At 38.4% G+C, this 12,379-nt stretch overlaps 1 protein-coding gene across 10 annotated transcripts in view; it reads right to left on the reverse strand.

The window, feature by feature from the left end:
- Positions 1 to 12,379, reverse strand: part of akna (AT-hook transcription factor) — a 68,402-nt gene that overhangs the window by 13,947 nt on the left and 42,076 nt on the right. For all 10 annotated transcript variants that reach the window (XR_009823671.1, XR_009823668.1, XR_009823670.1 and 7 more), the window contains 5 exons: positions 10,140 to 10,246; positions 9,595 to 9,812; positions 9,267 to 9,414; positions 5,812 to 5,952; positions 2,437 to 2,573 (listed from right to left, as the gene is read on the reverse strand). Coding sequence is in view for 5 of the 10 variants with exons in the window: in XM_062031549.1 (XP_061887533.1) it covers positions 2,437 to 2,573; positions 5,812 to 5,952; positions 9,267 to 9,414; positions 9,595 to 9,812; positions 10,140 to 10,246 (751 nt within the window). In the remaining 5 variants the exon portion in view is untranslated. The remainder of the gene's footprint in view (positions 1 to 2,436; positions 2,574 to 5,811; positions 5,953 to 9,266; positions 9,415 to 9,594; positions 9,813 to 10,139; positions 10,247 to 12,379) is intronic.

The following is a 12,379-nucleotide window of genomic DNA, read 5'->3' on the forward strand; positions in this document are numbered from 1 at the left end:
TATTCAGCTTCAAAAAGATATAATTGTGAATCCTCATTTGTCCAAAAATAGTCGTCTTTGTTGTCTATTACCAAGTCTGCCATGATTACAACACACTTGCGTTTGTTTCCCCGAAGTAGGAACACATATCTGTTGCCAATCAATGCGGGGAATTAAAATGACCAATATACAGTAAATATTGTACATATGAACATGACCGTTACTACATTATATATATATACTTGCAGTGTGTCTATAGAGGGCTTTGAAGGCTACAACGGTGACTCCCATTAGCCGCATCCTCCAAGCGTTTTTTTTATCATCTTTAAACCCCCAACCAAGAAAAAGACGTGTGTTCTTGTCTCTTATAATGATTGTGAATGAAAAAATTCCCAAAAAAGTGCAGCGCCTCTGTAACTTTAAAAAAAAAAATGTAATAAATATATAGTGATGCTCCCACTTTAAAAGTGCAATTTCAGTGTTATGTGCCTTTATAAAAAGGTCAATAGAACATTTTATGTTTGTCTTAACAATTTTCACTGAAAGATGCATTGAGGCTAAAAGTGTTTTATTCGATTACTCAATTAAGCGATGGATTACTACCGTATATTCTGGGCTATACGGCGCACTTAAAATCCTTTTTTTTCTCCGCAAAACTCGACAGTGTGCCTTATAACCCGGTGCGCCTAATGTAAGGAATAAGTTTGGTTGATTCTGATTACCCACCTCAAAGCTATTTTATTTGGTAGATGGTGTAATGATAAGTGTGACCAGTAGATGGCAGTCAAACATAAGAGATAAGTGTAGGCTGCGCTATCATGGCAATATGACTCAAGTAAACAATACCAACATTTTATATGGTCCATTGAAAATATAGAACATTACACATGGCGCTCAAAAATCTATCAAAATGTTTTAGTACAACTTTGGTAAGCTATGAAGCCGCACCGCTTGATGTGGTTCAACATATGAATATTATTATGGTGTGTGTATAAGGTAAGACATATTATCTGGCGTAATATTGCTTTACTTTCGCAATATTATGCAAAAGCAACTTTTCTTACCTTCTGGTACTGGCTGATCTGTATTTGGGATCTGCATAAATCCTGAAAAATTGCGCGTGTCCGCCTTTGTAGTCCATGCCGACGCTTCTTTTTCTCTATATTCTTGTTATGGGACATTCATCCTCCACTGTTCCATTTCTAATATACAGTAGTGTAAACTTCTTACTTATATCTGTCAGCAAACTCGCCATGAAAGCGCTAAAACATACCGGTGTAGTGAGTTGATATTATTTACCCAAGGAACTCTAGTTATTAGAGTTCCGGTCGGACGGTTTTTCACGGGACACATTTACGGTGTTGTTGTTTCCGGGTGAGGAGATGCTGCTCCGTTATTGATTTAAGTAAAGTCTGAATGTCATTAAAACAGTTAGCTCCATCTTTTGACACTTCTTCCACTCCCGTCCTTGCACGCTACACCGCTACAACAAAGATGACGGGGAGAAGACGCTGCCGAAGGTGAGCCACGTAAATAAGACCGCCCACAAAACGGCGCATCCGGTGCGCTTAATACATGAAAAAAGATAAAAAATAGACCATTCCTCGGGAGTGCGCCTTATAATCCAGTCATTTAGTGTCCGGACATTCCGGACACTAGACGACTGCTCACCTAGAAATGACCAGACACTTTAGGTTATTTTGATGTTTGGGATCCAAAGAGATCAACAGAAAAACATTCTTAAAATATAATTGCCTTCCCATGTTTTTTTAAACTGTTGGTGGTCATTCAACACATACCTGTTGTTGTTTAGTATGTTCACTAGGGGGCAGTCATTGTTCATATCAGCTGAGATATTTCAAAACTACACACCTAACTTAAGGTTAAGAACACCTTCAACCTAATGTTGACCGGTCAAACACACAAACCTATACACACAATCAGCACAAAGAAAAAGTAATTTGATCAAATTTAAATATCTTGTTCATTTGTTGTTGTTCTGATCTAAATCCTGAATGCAAAGTCAGCACTTTCTGTGACTCTCTCGCCTTTTCTTCTGTTATTGAAAATAAAAAAAAATCCAAAATATATTATTTTGGATTTGTCAGATCTAATAGATTGTTACATTGCAATCGGCGCATCAGAAAGTCACTGTGAGAAAGCGGCTTGAAGATGATCTGTAAAACATAATCTATGCAACATTTTGACCAAATAACCACCATTACATGTTATGTAGACCACAAGGAAGTGTTTTAAATTTAGAAAAAAAAAAAAAAAAAGACCCCTTTAATGCGCCAGGTGTGCCTTTTCTGAAAAATAGACCATTCATCGGCAGTGCACCGTATAATCCGGTGCGCCCTATGGATTGAAAATTACCTCACCTAAATGAATCAATCACTGCAATGCCCCGAGTGTATATAATAGACTATTATCAGAGAATGAAGTGTACCAACTCACACGAGTCAGGTTGTAGTTGTTGTTTGTATGTCAATTTTCTCCTGGCTGCGCGTCTCCCAACCTTCTGCACCTCATCCTCGACAATCGTCCAAGTCTTTTGGCTACTGTCGTCTCGATCAACTGATGGCTCCACAGACCTGAGCAATGGCAAGAGGACAACAAGTGGAAGTTAATGTGAAAAAAGATGCACAGAGAGACAAGAAAACAGCCACCGTAGAACCGAGGCCAGGTTAGAGCACATTTCAGGAGGGATTTTGGTTCTGTCCTTGTTATAAATACTCCAAATGTAAATCGAGGTTGTTGCTTCAAAACTCAACGTTTCAGTTTCCTTCACAGATTTTATAATAGGATTAACGTCCTGTGGCTACTCTATTTTCTCCTTGGTTGTCTTTGCCGAATGTTTTGGGTTATTGTCCTGCTATAGAACTGGTGCGTTCCAAGGGCCTGATCTACTCAGATCCAAATACTACTGCGTGTGATATACTAAGATTGCGTGTACAATTGAAAAGTGGTGCAGAATTCCTTATTTAAATCAAGAATTAGTGTGAACTCGATCGTTTACTGCACATCATCTTATCATGCTTCCACGCCTCTACATTTTGTTATGTTTTGAAACAAGCGGCATACATTTTCTACTTTTTATGGGCATTTTAAGAAGCAGTCCTGCGTGCATCTAGAATTATTTTTTTTATTCAGTGTGCTCATGGGAGAGGATGCGGATGGGAAGAAGAATATGCATTGTGCAATACCTTTTTTTGAAATAGAAGATATGTTAATACATCACTTCTATAGACACAAAACACTTCAATTCGATTACTTTGAATCAGCCCATTAGCGTAAGTCAGGGGTGTCCAAAGTGCGGCCCCGGGGCCATTTGCGGCCCGCAGCTAATTGTTTACCGGCCCGCCAAACATTCTGGAAATACTATTGTAAAAATAAAAAAGAACATTAAAAAAAGTGGACCGAGGTGAAATCTAATGAGAAAAAGTTGCAATGTTGACACAAAAGCTGCCATACAGGCTGTTTTTTTTTCTTTTGTCTTTTATTTTTCTTTTTTTGCCATTGCTCAAAAAAAAAAAAAAAAAGACAAAAAATCCATGTTATAATGAATTATTTTCAGGGCTCCAATTACTTCAAATATTTCACTTTTAAATGTTTTATGTGGTAAATATTGCATATATTGTGTAGTAGCCATATAAAAACATCAAAGTTTTCTTTGACAAAAGCGCATAAAACAAACAAAATAATTGTTCCAGCATAAAATCGACAGATATATCTGAAGTTGATCTCGTAACTTAAGTGTTGAAAGTAAAAGAAAAAACCTAATAAAAATGTATCACTTTATGAGTGGGGCACCTTTTGGATCCCAAATATATTTAGTGATTTTTTTATTTATCTTTTCACTGTGATTACTCAAAAATTTGAAAGAATTAAAATCAACGGTGTCCTGCATTATTAATCTTTTAGGGCTCTAATTACTAAATACTGCATATTTCAGTTTTACTATAAAAAAACTAAGTTGTTTTTGACAGAAAAGCCATAAAACAATTTTTTAAATTTCTATTACTTTATATCAACTTGAAGTTGATATAGAGATTTACTGTAAGCGTTAAATAATAAAAAAATAATAATAATCTGACTTATTTTTAACATTTTAATGACTGAGACCCTTTATGGTCCCCGGGACCCCTAAAGGTAAAATAAATGAAAAATCCATATATTTTGTTATGGTTTGAAAATGAAAAATATCAAAATGGCCCCCACATGCTTTAATTTTTCCGTGTGCGACCCTCAGTGGAAAAAGTTTGGACACCCCTGGCGTAAGTCATCCAGCGGCAATAAAACTATACTGCTGAATAGGCGATGTCTGATATTTTTATTACTGACATTGTATATGCCGTATGCTGACAAGCACACGTCGGATGGAGCTGCTGCGCAATCAACTCTTTTCTCACAGCGGTGTGTGTAACTGTCAGTTTGCACATACTTTTCAAACATACTAAATAATGATACAAAATAGGGCTCTTAGTTGAGTTTTCTTCATGATAAATCAAACTGCGCATGCCAAATAATTATATTTGCATCTTCTTCTCCTCCCAGTATTGTAGGCGTTCTGATGATCGGCATATATTTTGTATATTCATGAAGACGGACAAGCTAAATGGAATGCACTCCTTATGCTGCTCACTAAAGAGACACAATGGTCTATGCCCTATGTGTCAAAGTCAAGGCCCGCGGACCGGAGTATATATGGTCCCCGGGATGATATTTGATTAGTATTGGAACCGCCCCGCAGGCCACAGCCTCCTGCTACTGTTTTGCACGCACCAATACTCGATCAGTGTTGACACTAGTCATTTTCAAAATGGGGTCCCAGGGACCCCATCAAGTCATAAAAATGGGGTCCCACTTTTTTGTAACCGTTTTGAAAACAAATGATAAATGTATGCATTATCCTGTTATATCTCACATTCTATATTGTGTTTTGGAAAAAGGTTGTCATAAACGTTACTTAATTCATAAAAAATTAATACAAAAGAAAACACATTTTTATGCATATGTAAATTTTTTCAGTTAGAAATATTTATTTACTTTCTTCTTTCCTTCATGGATCTAAACTTTACTGCTGCCGGTATTTTTATCTATATTTTTATTGTAATATTTTCAGAATGTATTTGTTCTATTTTTGACCAAAGCAAGACAAAGAAAACAATCTGAAGTTGTCTTTATTTTTTTGTATTATTGCAATGATTTTAATAGTCTGGCCCGCGTGTGCACAGATTCTCCTGCATGTGGCCCCTGAGCTAAAATGAGTTTGACATCCCTGGTCTATGCATACGTTTAGTATCAGCTTTGCGTGGGCTATCAAGTTTGCACGGGTTTTACTAAACCTTTATGCAAACCTTTAGTAGAGATGTGATGTGATGAGAACCAATTCACAATTTCTAGTTGTTCGTTTGCAAGCCATTCCCTGCGCAGCTCATTACATTTGAACATTGTAAGGATTTAAGGATTCCGGTCCTTGTACGCTTAAATCGCTATGTTTGGCTCGTGGCCCATTAGCACATTTGCACTTCGGCTCTTTTAGGGAAATAGTTTGTAACCCTGCTTTAGTGATATTTTTACTTTCTACTATACTATGGTACATTATTAGTCTACTTTATACCTTTTGTTTTCGCCCTCTTTTTGTGCCCTTGTGTGCATTATCCTTTCCATCCTTTGTAACTGGGCTACTATGTGGAACAATTTCCCTTGTGGATCAATACAGTTTGTCTAAGTTTCACAAAATCCTTTTTTGGTTGTTGTATACAAATTCAGTAAAAGTAACAAGAAAAAAATCAGTAGAGAAAAAAAGAACAATTTTCCCCACTGTACCTGAGGGAAATGAACAAAGGTGTTGAAGTTCGTTGTTTAGTGCAGTTTCGCTGAGACAAATGATCTGCTTTAGACTCCTTTGTTCTTTCACGCCTCTCCTTTGGTCTGGCCGAAATGGTCTGTCGGGATCGACTTGGATCGCTGTTAGGATGACAAGTTGAAAGTCACATCAAGTAGAATATTTTTTGCCTGGTTGCTTTTGTTTTATCACCAAGACTCGTGTCAACTGCGAACCCTATGATGTGGAAACATTAGGTACACCCTACACTGGTCGACAGCAAATTGCAAGGCACACAGACTAACGACCATCATAAGGCGCAGCCTAAACCGGAAATCGGAAGTATACGTCATATTGGGCCGCCGAGCTCTGTAGAACTTGCACCTGGCTCGCTGACAACAAACTATCCATACACTTGGGTAAAACAGAATCCATCCTGTTTGGGTCCCACATCAACCTTAAGAAAGTCAATGACTTCACTATAAAAGTGGGTGACATTGTTATGACCAGGAAAGATGAGGTCACCTACCTAGGTTCCATTCTAGAGGCTAACCTTTCCTGTGATAAAATGGCAACCAAGGTAATCAGAAAGGTTAACCAACGAACGAGATTTCTCTACAGAATCTCCTCTCTGGTCAACAAAAGCACCTTGAGGATTCTGGCGGGAACTCTCGTTCAACCCTTTTTCGATTACGCATGCACCTCCTGGTACCCTAGCACCTCCAAAACCCTCAAATCTAAACTCCAAACATCTCAGAACAAGCTAGTCAGGTTACTTCTAGACCTCCACCCCAGATCCCATCTCACTCCTACCCACTTCTCTAAAGTGGGCTGGCTCAAGGTGGAGGACAGAGTTAAACAACTTGCACTGAGCCTAGTCTATAAAATCCACTACACCTCCCTGATACCGAAGTACATGTCAAACTACTTCCGTAACGTAAATGACCGCCATAACCACAACACCAGGGGGAGCTCCACTAACCACGTTAAACCCAGATTCCGAACTAACAAAGGTCTAAACTCATTCTCTTTCTATGCCACATCAATGTGGAATGCGCTCCCAACAGGTATAAAAGAAAGGGCATCTCTATCCTCCTTCAAAACCGCAATAAAAGTTCACCTCCAGGCAGCTACAACCCTAAACTAACACCCTCCCCGGATTGCTAATAATCAAATATAAACAATCAAATGCAGATACTTTTTCTTATGCCTTCTGATCTCTCTCTCTCTCTCTCTCTCTCTCTATGTCCACTACTTGCTGTCCATATCCTACCCCCCCACCCCTGATTGTAAATAGTGTAAATAATTCAATGTGATTATCTTGTGTGATGACTGTATTATGATGATAGTATATATGATAGTATATATCTGTATCATGAATCAATTTAAGTGATTCATGATACTTGTTTTCAACTTAAACAAGTTGAAAAACTTATTCGGGTGTTACCATTTAGTGGTCAATTGTACGGAATATGTACTTCACTGTGCAACCTACCAATAAAAGTCTCAATCAATCAATCAATCAATCAGTCCATACATCGTAATGACACCTAGTTGCCACAATAATTCCTTTAATTAAGATCATGACGCATTAAGTTGCATGATGCGGACACTGGATACTTTCTGATACACCTCTGCCTTGGAGATTTTGCATGGGTAAGTAATATAATCATTTGTTAATTGTTTACATTGACAAATATTGTGTTTTACTCTGCACTATTTATTGTTCTGTTAAGGACACTTATTACATTCGTCTAGCTTGCATGCTTAGCTGTTGTGTAGCTGTTAGCGCTTAGTGGCCAACAGTCTACCATGTTTATGTTAACCTTTTATAAAATATTGAATCTAGATGTTAACTGGCTGTCCAGCTTTGCACAAGTAGACGCGCAGCAGGGCTGCTTGTATCTGATCTTTTTTCATGCAAGCCGATATGATCCCACGCTTGGTTTTTTTTTCTGATATCCGACTGATAACAATATCGAAACGGGACACTCATAAATTTCAGCACACGAAAACACTCTTAAGTACAAACCCCAAAACCAGTGAAGTTGGCACGTTGTGTAAATCGTAAATAAAAACAAAATACAATGATTTGCAAAAACCCTTTCAACCTATATTCAATTGAATAGACTGCAAAGACAAGACATTTAACGTTCGAACTGGAAAACTTTATTCATTCACAAACGGATGATATTACGGACCTTCAATCCCTCAGGCGGTACTGCATCAAAAAGCAACATAAGTGTGTAAAAGATATCACCACATGGACTCAGGAACACTTCAGAAAACCACCGTCAGTAACTACAGTTTTCCGCTACATCTGTAAGTGCAAGTTAAAACTCTACTATGCAAAGCAAAAGCTATTTATCAACAACACCCAGAAATGCTGCCGGCTTCGCTGGGCCCAAGGTCATCAAGGATGGACTCATGCAAAGTGGAAAAGTGTTTTGTGGTCTGACGAGTCCACATTTCAAATTGTTTTTGGAAACTGTGGACGTTGTGTCCTCCGGACTAAAGAAAAGAACCATCCGGATTGTTATAGGCGCAAAGTTTAAAAGCCAGCATCTGTGATGGTATTGGGGTGTATTAGTGGCCAAGGCATGGGTAACTTACACATCTGTGAAGGCACCATTAATGCTGAAAGGTACATACAGGTTTTGGAGCAACATATGTTGCCATCCAAGCAACGTTATCATGGACGCCCCTGCTTATTTCAGCAAAACAATGCCAAGCCACGTGTTACAACAGCGTGGCTTCATAGTAAAAGAGTGTGGGTACTAGACTGGCCTGCCTGTAGTCCAGACCTGTCTCCCAATGAAAATGTGTGGCGAAATATGAAGCCTAAAATACGACAGCGGAGACCCCGGACTGTTGAACAACTTAAGCTGTACATCAAGCAAGAGTGGGAAAGAATTTCACCTGAAAAGCTTCAAAAATTGGTCTCCTCAGTTCCCAAACGTTTACTGAGTGTTGTTAAAAGGAAAGGCCATGTAACACAGTGGTAAAAATGCCCCCGTGTCAACCTGTTTGCAATGTGTTGCTGCCATTAAATTCTAAGTTAATGATTATTTACACACAAAAAAAACCAAGTTTCTCAGTTCAAACATTAAATATCTTGTTTTTGCAGTCTATTCAATTGAATATAAGTTGAAAAGGATTTGCGAATCATTGTATTCTGTTTTTATTTACGAATTACACAACGTGCCAACTGGTTTTGGGTTTTGTATATTCCACATCAAATCATGCAGGGGGAAAGCCAGAGTACCTGTTCATGTGTAACCAAATTCCTTAGCAGTCATGTCTGAAATAAAATACATGAAACAACAATAATAATGCTAATAATAATGTCTGACATCGCTGCATTTAGGATGTTTCAGGAGATGCATACTTTGCAGAAAAATAGAAGTCAAGTCTGTTTTTATACATTATCGCTGCAGCTGTCGTGTCACACACTCACTTGTGAATCACTGCCTGTCTGGATTTCAGTGTTTTAAGAGCGTCGCCGCTGCAACAGTTAAACGCGGAGGCGGATGACGGACTTGGAGAGGAACAAGATGGGGAGTCGTCGTACTGGACACTTTGTGTGTCTTCAGACGCCGTCTGGGCTGGCGATACAAAGGGCATCGGTTAAATAAGACAACATTATTCAAGATAAAAGATAGTCTGGGCTGGCGATACAAAGGGCATCGGTTAAATAAGACAACATTATTCAAGATGAGAAAACAAATCTTAATGCTGATTTGATAATTGAATAAAATCAGGATGAAAAGAAGTCACAAACTCACCGGTTTCACTGTCAATCCTGGTAGTATCCGCCTGACTGACCCACTGGCCTTGTCTGCTCTCATCCTGACAAGATCTTCCCGACTCTTGTTGGAAATATTCTCTCTGTTTTGTTGTTGTGGAGCTGCATGAATGCGAGGAGCCCAAAGGTGGTGATGAAGTATGATTCTTGTGAGGTTTTACTGAACACACCTCCTGATGTCCGGAAACACTGGCACGCCTTGGATAAGACATAAAAAACAATAGTTGACAAGGTGTTTGTCGCTGATGCTGCCTCAGGATTGAAAGGTGCTTCGTGAAGAAAATCTAAATTATTATTATGGATTCATAATATGATAACCTGTAAAAAGAGCAGCGAGAATAAAACGCCTCTAATATTAATGCACAGATAAATGAGAAATGGTTGTACTGAAAAGTTGGACATCCTTCTATTCACTATCTAAACATGAATGGTGTATGTTTTATATGAGTACATGAGGCGCTGTATGGTACAATAAAGTGCACACACAACATCTGTGCTGCAGAGAGCCGGGTTAGACCGACTCACCTATTTGAGGTTTTCTGGCGGAGAGAGCTGGAAGCCAAACCCGGCGTCTGATGACTTGTCTCTGAACCGACAAACCCACTATCTGTCCCTGGCGAGACGATCCTATCCTGCTCAACACAACACATTTGACATAATCACTGGGCGTGGTTGTACATTGTTTATCTTCATTTCAATTTTAATAATGAAAAGTAAGAATATGGTTAAATTATTATCAGTGTAACATTGCTGACTAGGATGGAGCTGCATCACAATCGCCTCCTTTCTCACAGCCGTGTGTGTCACAGGTGTCAGTTTGCACCTACTTTTCAGATGTGCTAAATAAAGACCCACAATTGTTGAATTTTAGCTTTGATAGATAAAACTACGTAGGCTAAATATTTATATTTTCATTTTCTTCTCCCAATATTGTGGGCGATGATCGGCATAAATTGCATATTCATGAAGACAGGAACGCTAAATGGATTGCGCTTTAGTAGATCAGGCCCATAAAATGGAATATTCAACAGAGAAATTATACTGATTCTAAATATTAAATAAACGTGCGGAGCCAAAGGGAGGTCCTCTATTCCGCCCATAAAATCCAATAAATAACATTCAAAAAGCGCCAACTATACTCCATTTACATTTCGTGACTTGAATATTAAAGAAATATTAGTAGTATTGTTATTATAAGCGCTAACGCAGACAAACTATTTATACACTGTGTGTCCCTATGTTTACATCATCGAGTGGTCTGCTGCTTCCTCGCTTCCCTGCTCCCTGGAAGTTTATTCTACATCATAAATCATGCCTCTCGCCTGGAAAGTAGATGACTGAGGATGTAATCCGAAGAGTTGGTACACTTTGACAGCCATTTAAGACCCGGAGGATTATGAATCATTCTTCATCTAAATGGGAATATATGAACATCCTAGCAGTCGACATCCTAATGACAGCAGACCTTGTACAGTAAATTATGTTTTATTATGTTTGTTGGCTCTCATTAAGTCTGCAGTGAGTAATAATCAGTAATGAAGAAAAAAAGCAAATGTTGCAATGTGTTTTTTAAATTATGTATGCTGTTATTATAAATGTGCCAGTTACTATATTACATATACACTTACATAATGTATATAAAATCCTAATGGAGGTATTTGAATGTTTTTAAGGGCTTTATAGGCAGAATTGAGTGGCTCCTATAGACTTCATTGTAAATGGACTTTTGTTTGCATTTATTAAATATTTGGTTTGGTTTAGTCTTTATTTGAAGGGACAATGCACAGAAACATTAAGTTCAAAGACAGATATGTTCTGTACCAGATTATAGCTATATAGCTAATTTCCATGTGCAGTCCCTGGTTACCTAAATTAAAGGGATACAAAAATCATGCAATAACATTTAGAATTTAGAATGTATTACAAAAAAAAATAACAATCATCATGTCAAAGGCAAAATTACAAAAAATGTGCAGTTCCCCTTTAAGCGCAAAGCAAGTATGGGCCCTCAGTGCATTTACTCCGCAGAATTGGAGAAAACCACAATTATAGCTATGTTAGATTTTCATTACAACTGTGTTTGCTTGTCAGTCATGTTACATGCAAAAGTCATGTGTCAACCACTAGGTCAGCTAATACGCAGCTTCAATGTGTCCTACCACAACTACGAAGATGACACTCAGATCTACGTGTCACTGACAGCCGGTGAACGTCGGTCAGTTGATTCACTTTGTCACTGCATTGAACGGATCAGTGTGTGGATGCAAAACAATTTTCTTCAGCTAAACTCAGACAAAAAAATAAATCATTATCTTCGGCCCACAGAAGCAAAGAGAAACTATTATTAGTCATCTTGAGACCCTCTCCCTGAAACCTAACAATCAGGTTAGAAATATAGGGGTAATAATGGACTCAGACTACAACTTTAACTTGTACATTTAGTCAATAGCATCCACTGATTTTTACCGCCTGAAAACATTGCCAAAATCAGAGGAATAATGGCTAAATCATACTTAGAAACACTAACCCATGCCTTTGTCTCATGCAGGTTAGACTACTGTAATGGCCTTCTTACTGGGCTTTCTAAACGAGCAGTAAAGCAGCTGCAGTACATCCAAAATGCTGCTGCTCGGGTCATGACTAGAACCAGGAAATACGACCATATTAGTCTAGTGCTTAGGTCACTGCACTGGCTTCCTGTTGGTCAGGGAATAGACTTTAAAACAGCTCTCCTTGTGTACAAGTCTTTTCATGGTCCGAAGTAC

The sequence above is a fragment of the Entelurus aequoreus genome, linkage group LG21 (genome assembly GCF_033978785.1).
Source record: "Entelurus aequoreus isolate RoL-2023_Sb linkage group LG21, RoL_Eaeq_v1.1, whole genome shotgun sequence".
Taxonomy (NCBI): domain Eukaryota; kingdom Metazoa; phylum Chordata; class Actinopteri; order Syngnathiformes; family Syngnathidae; genus Entelurus; species Entelurus aequoreus.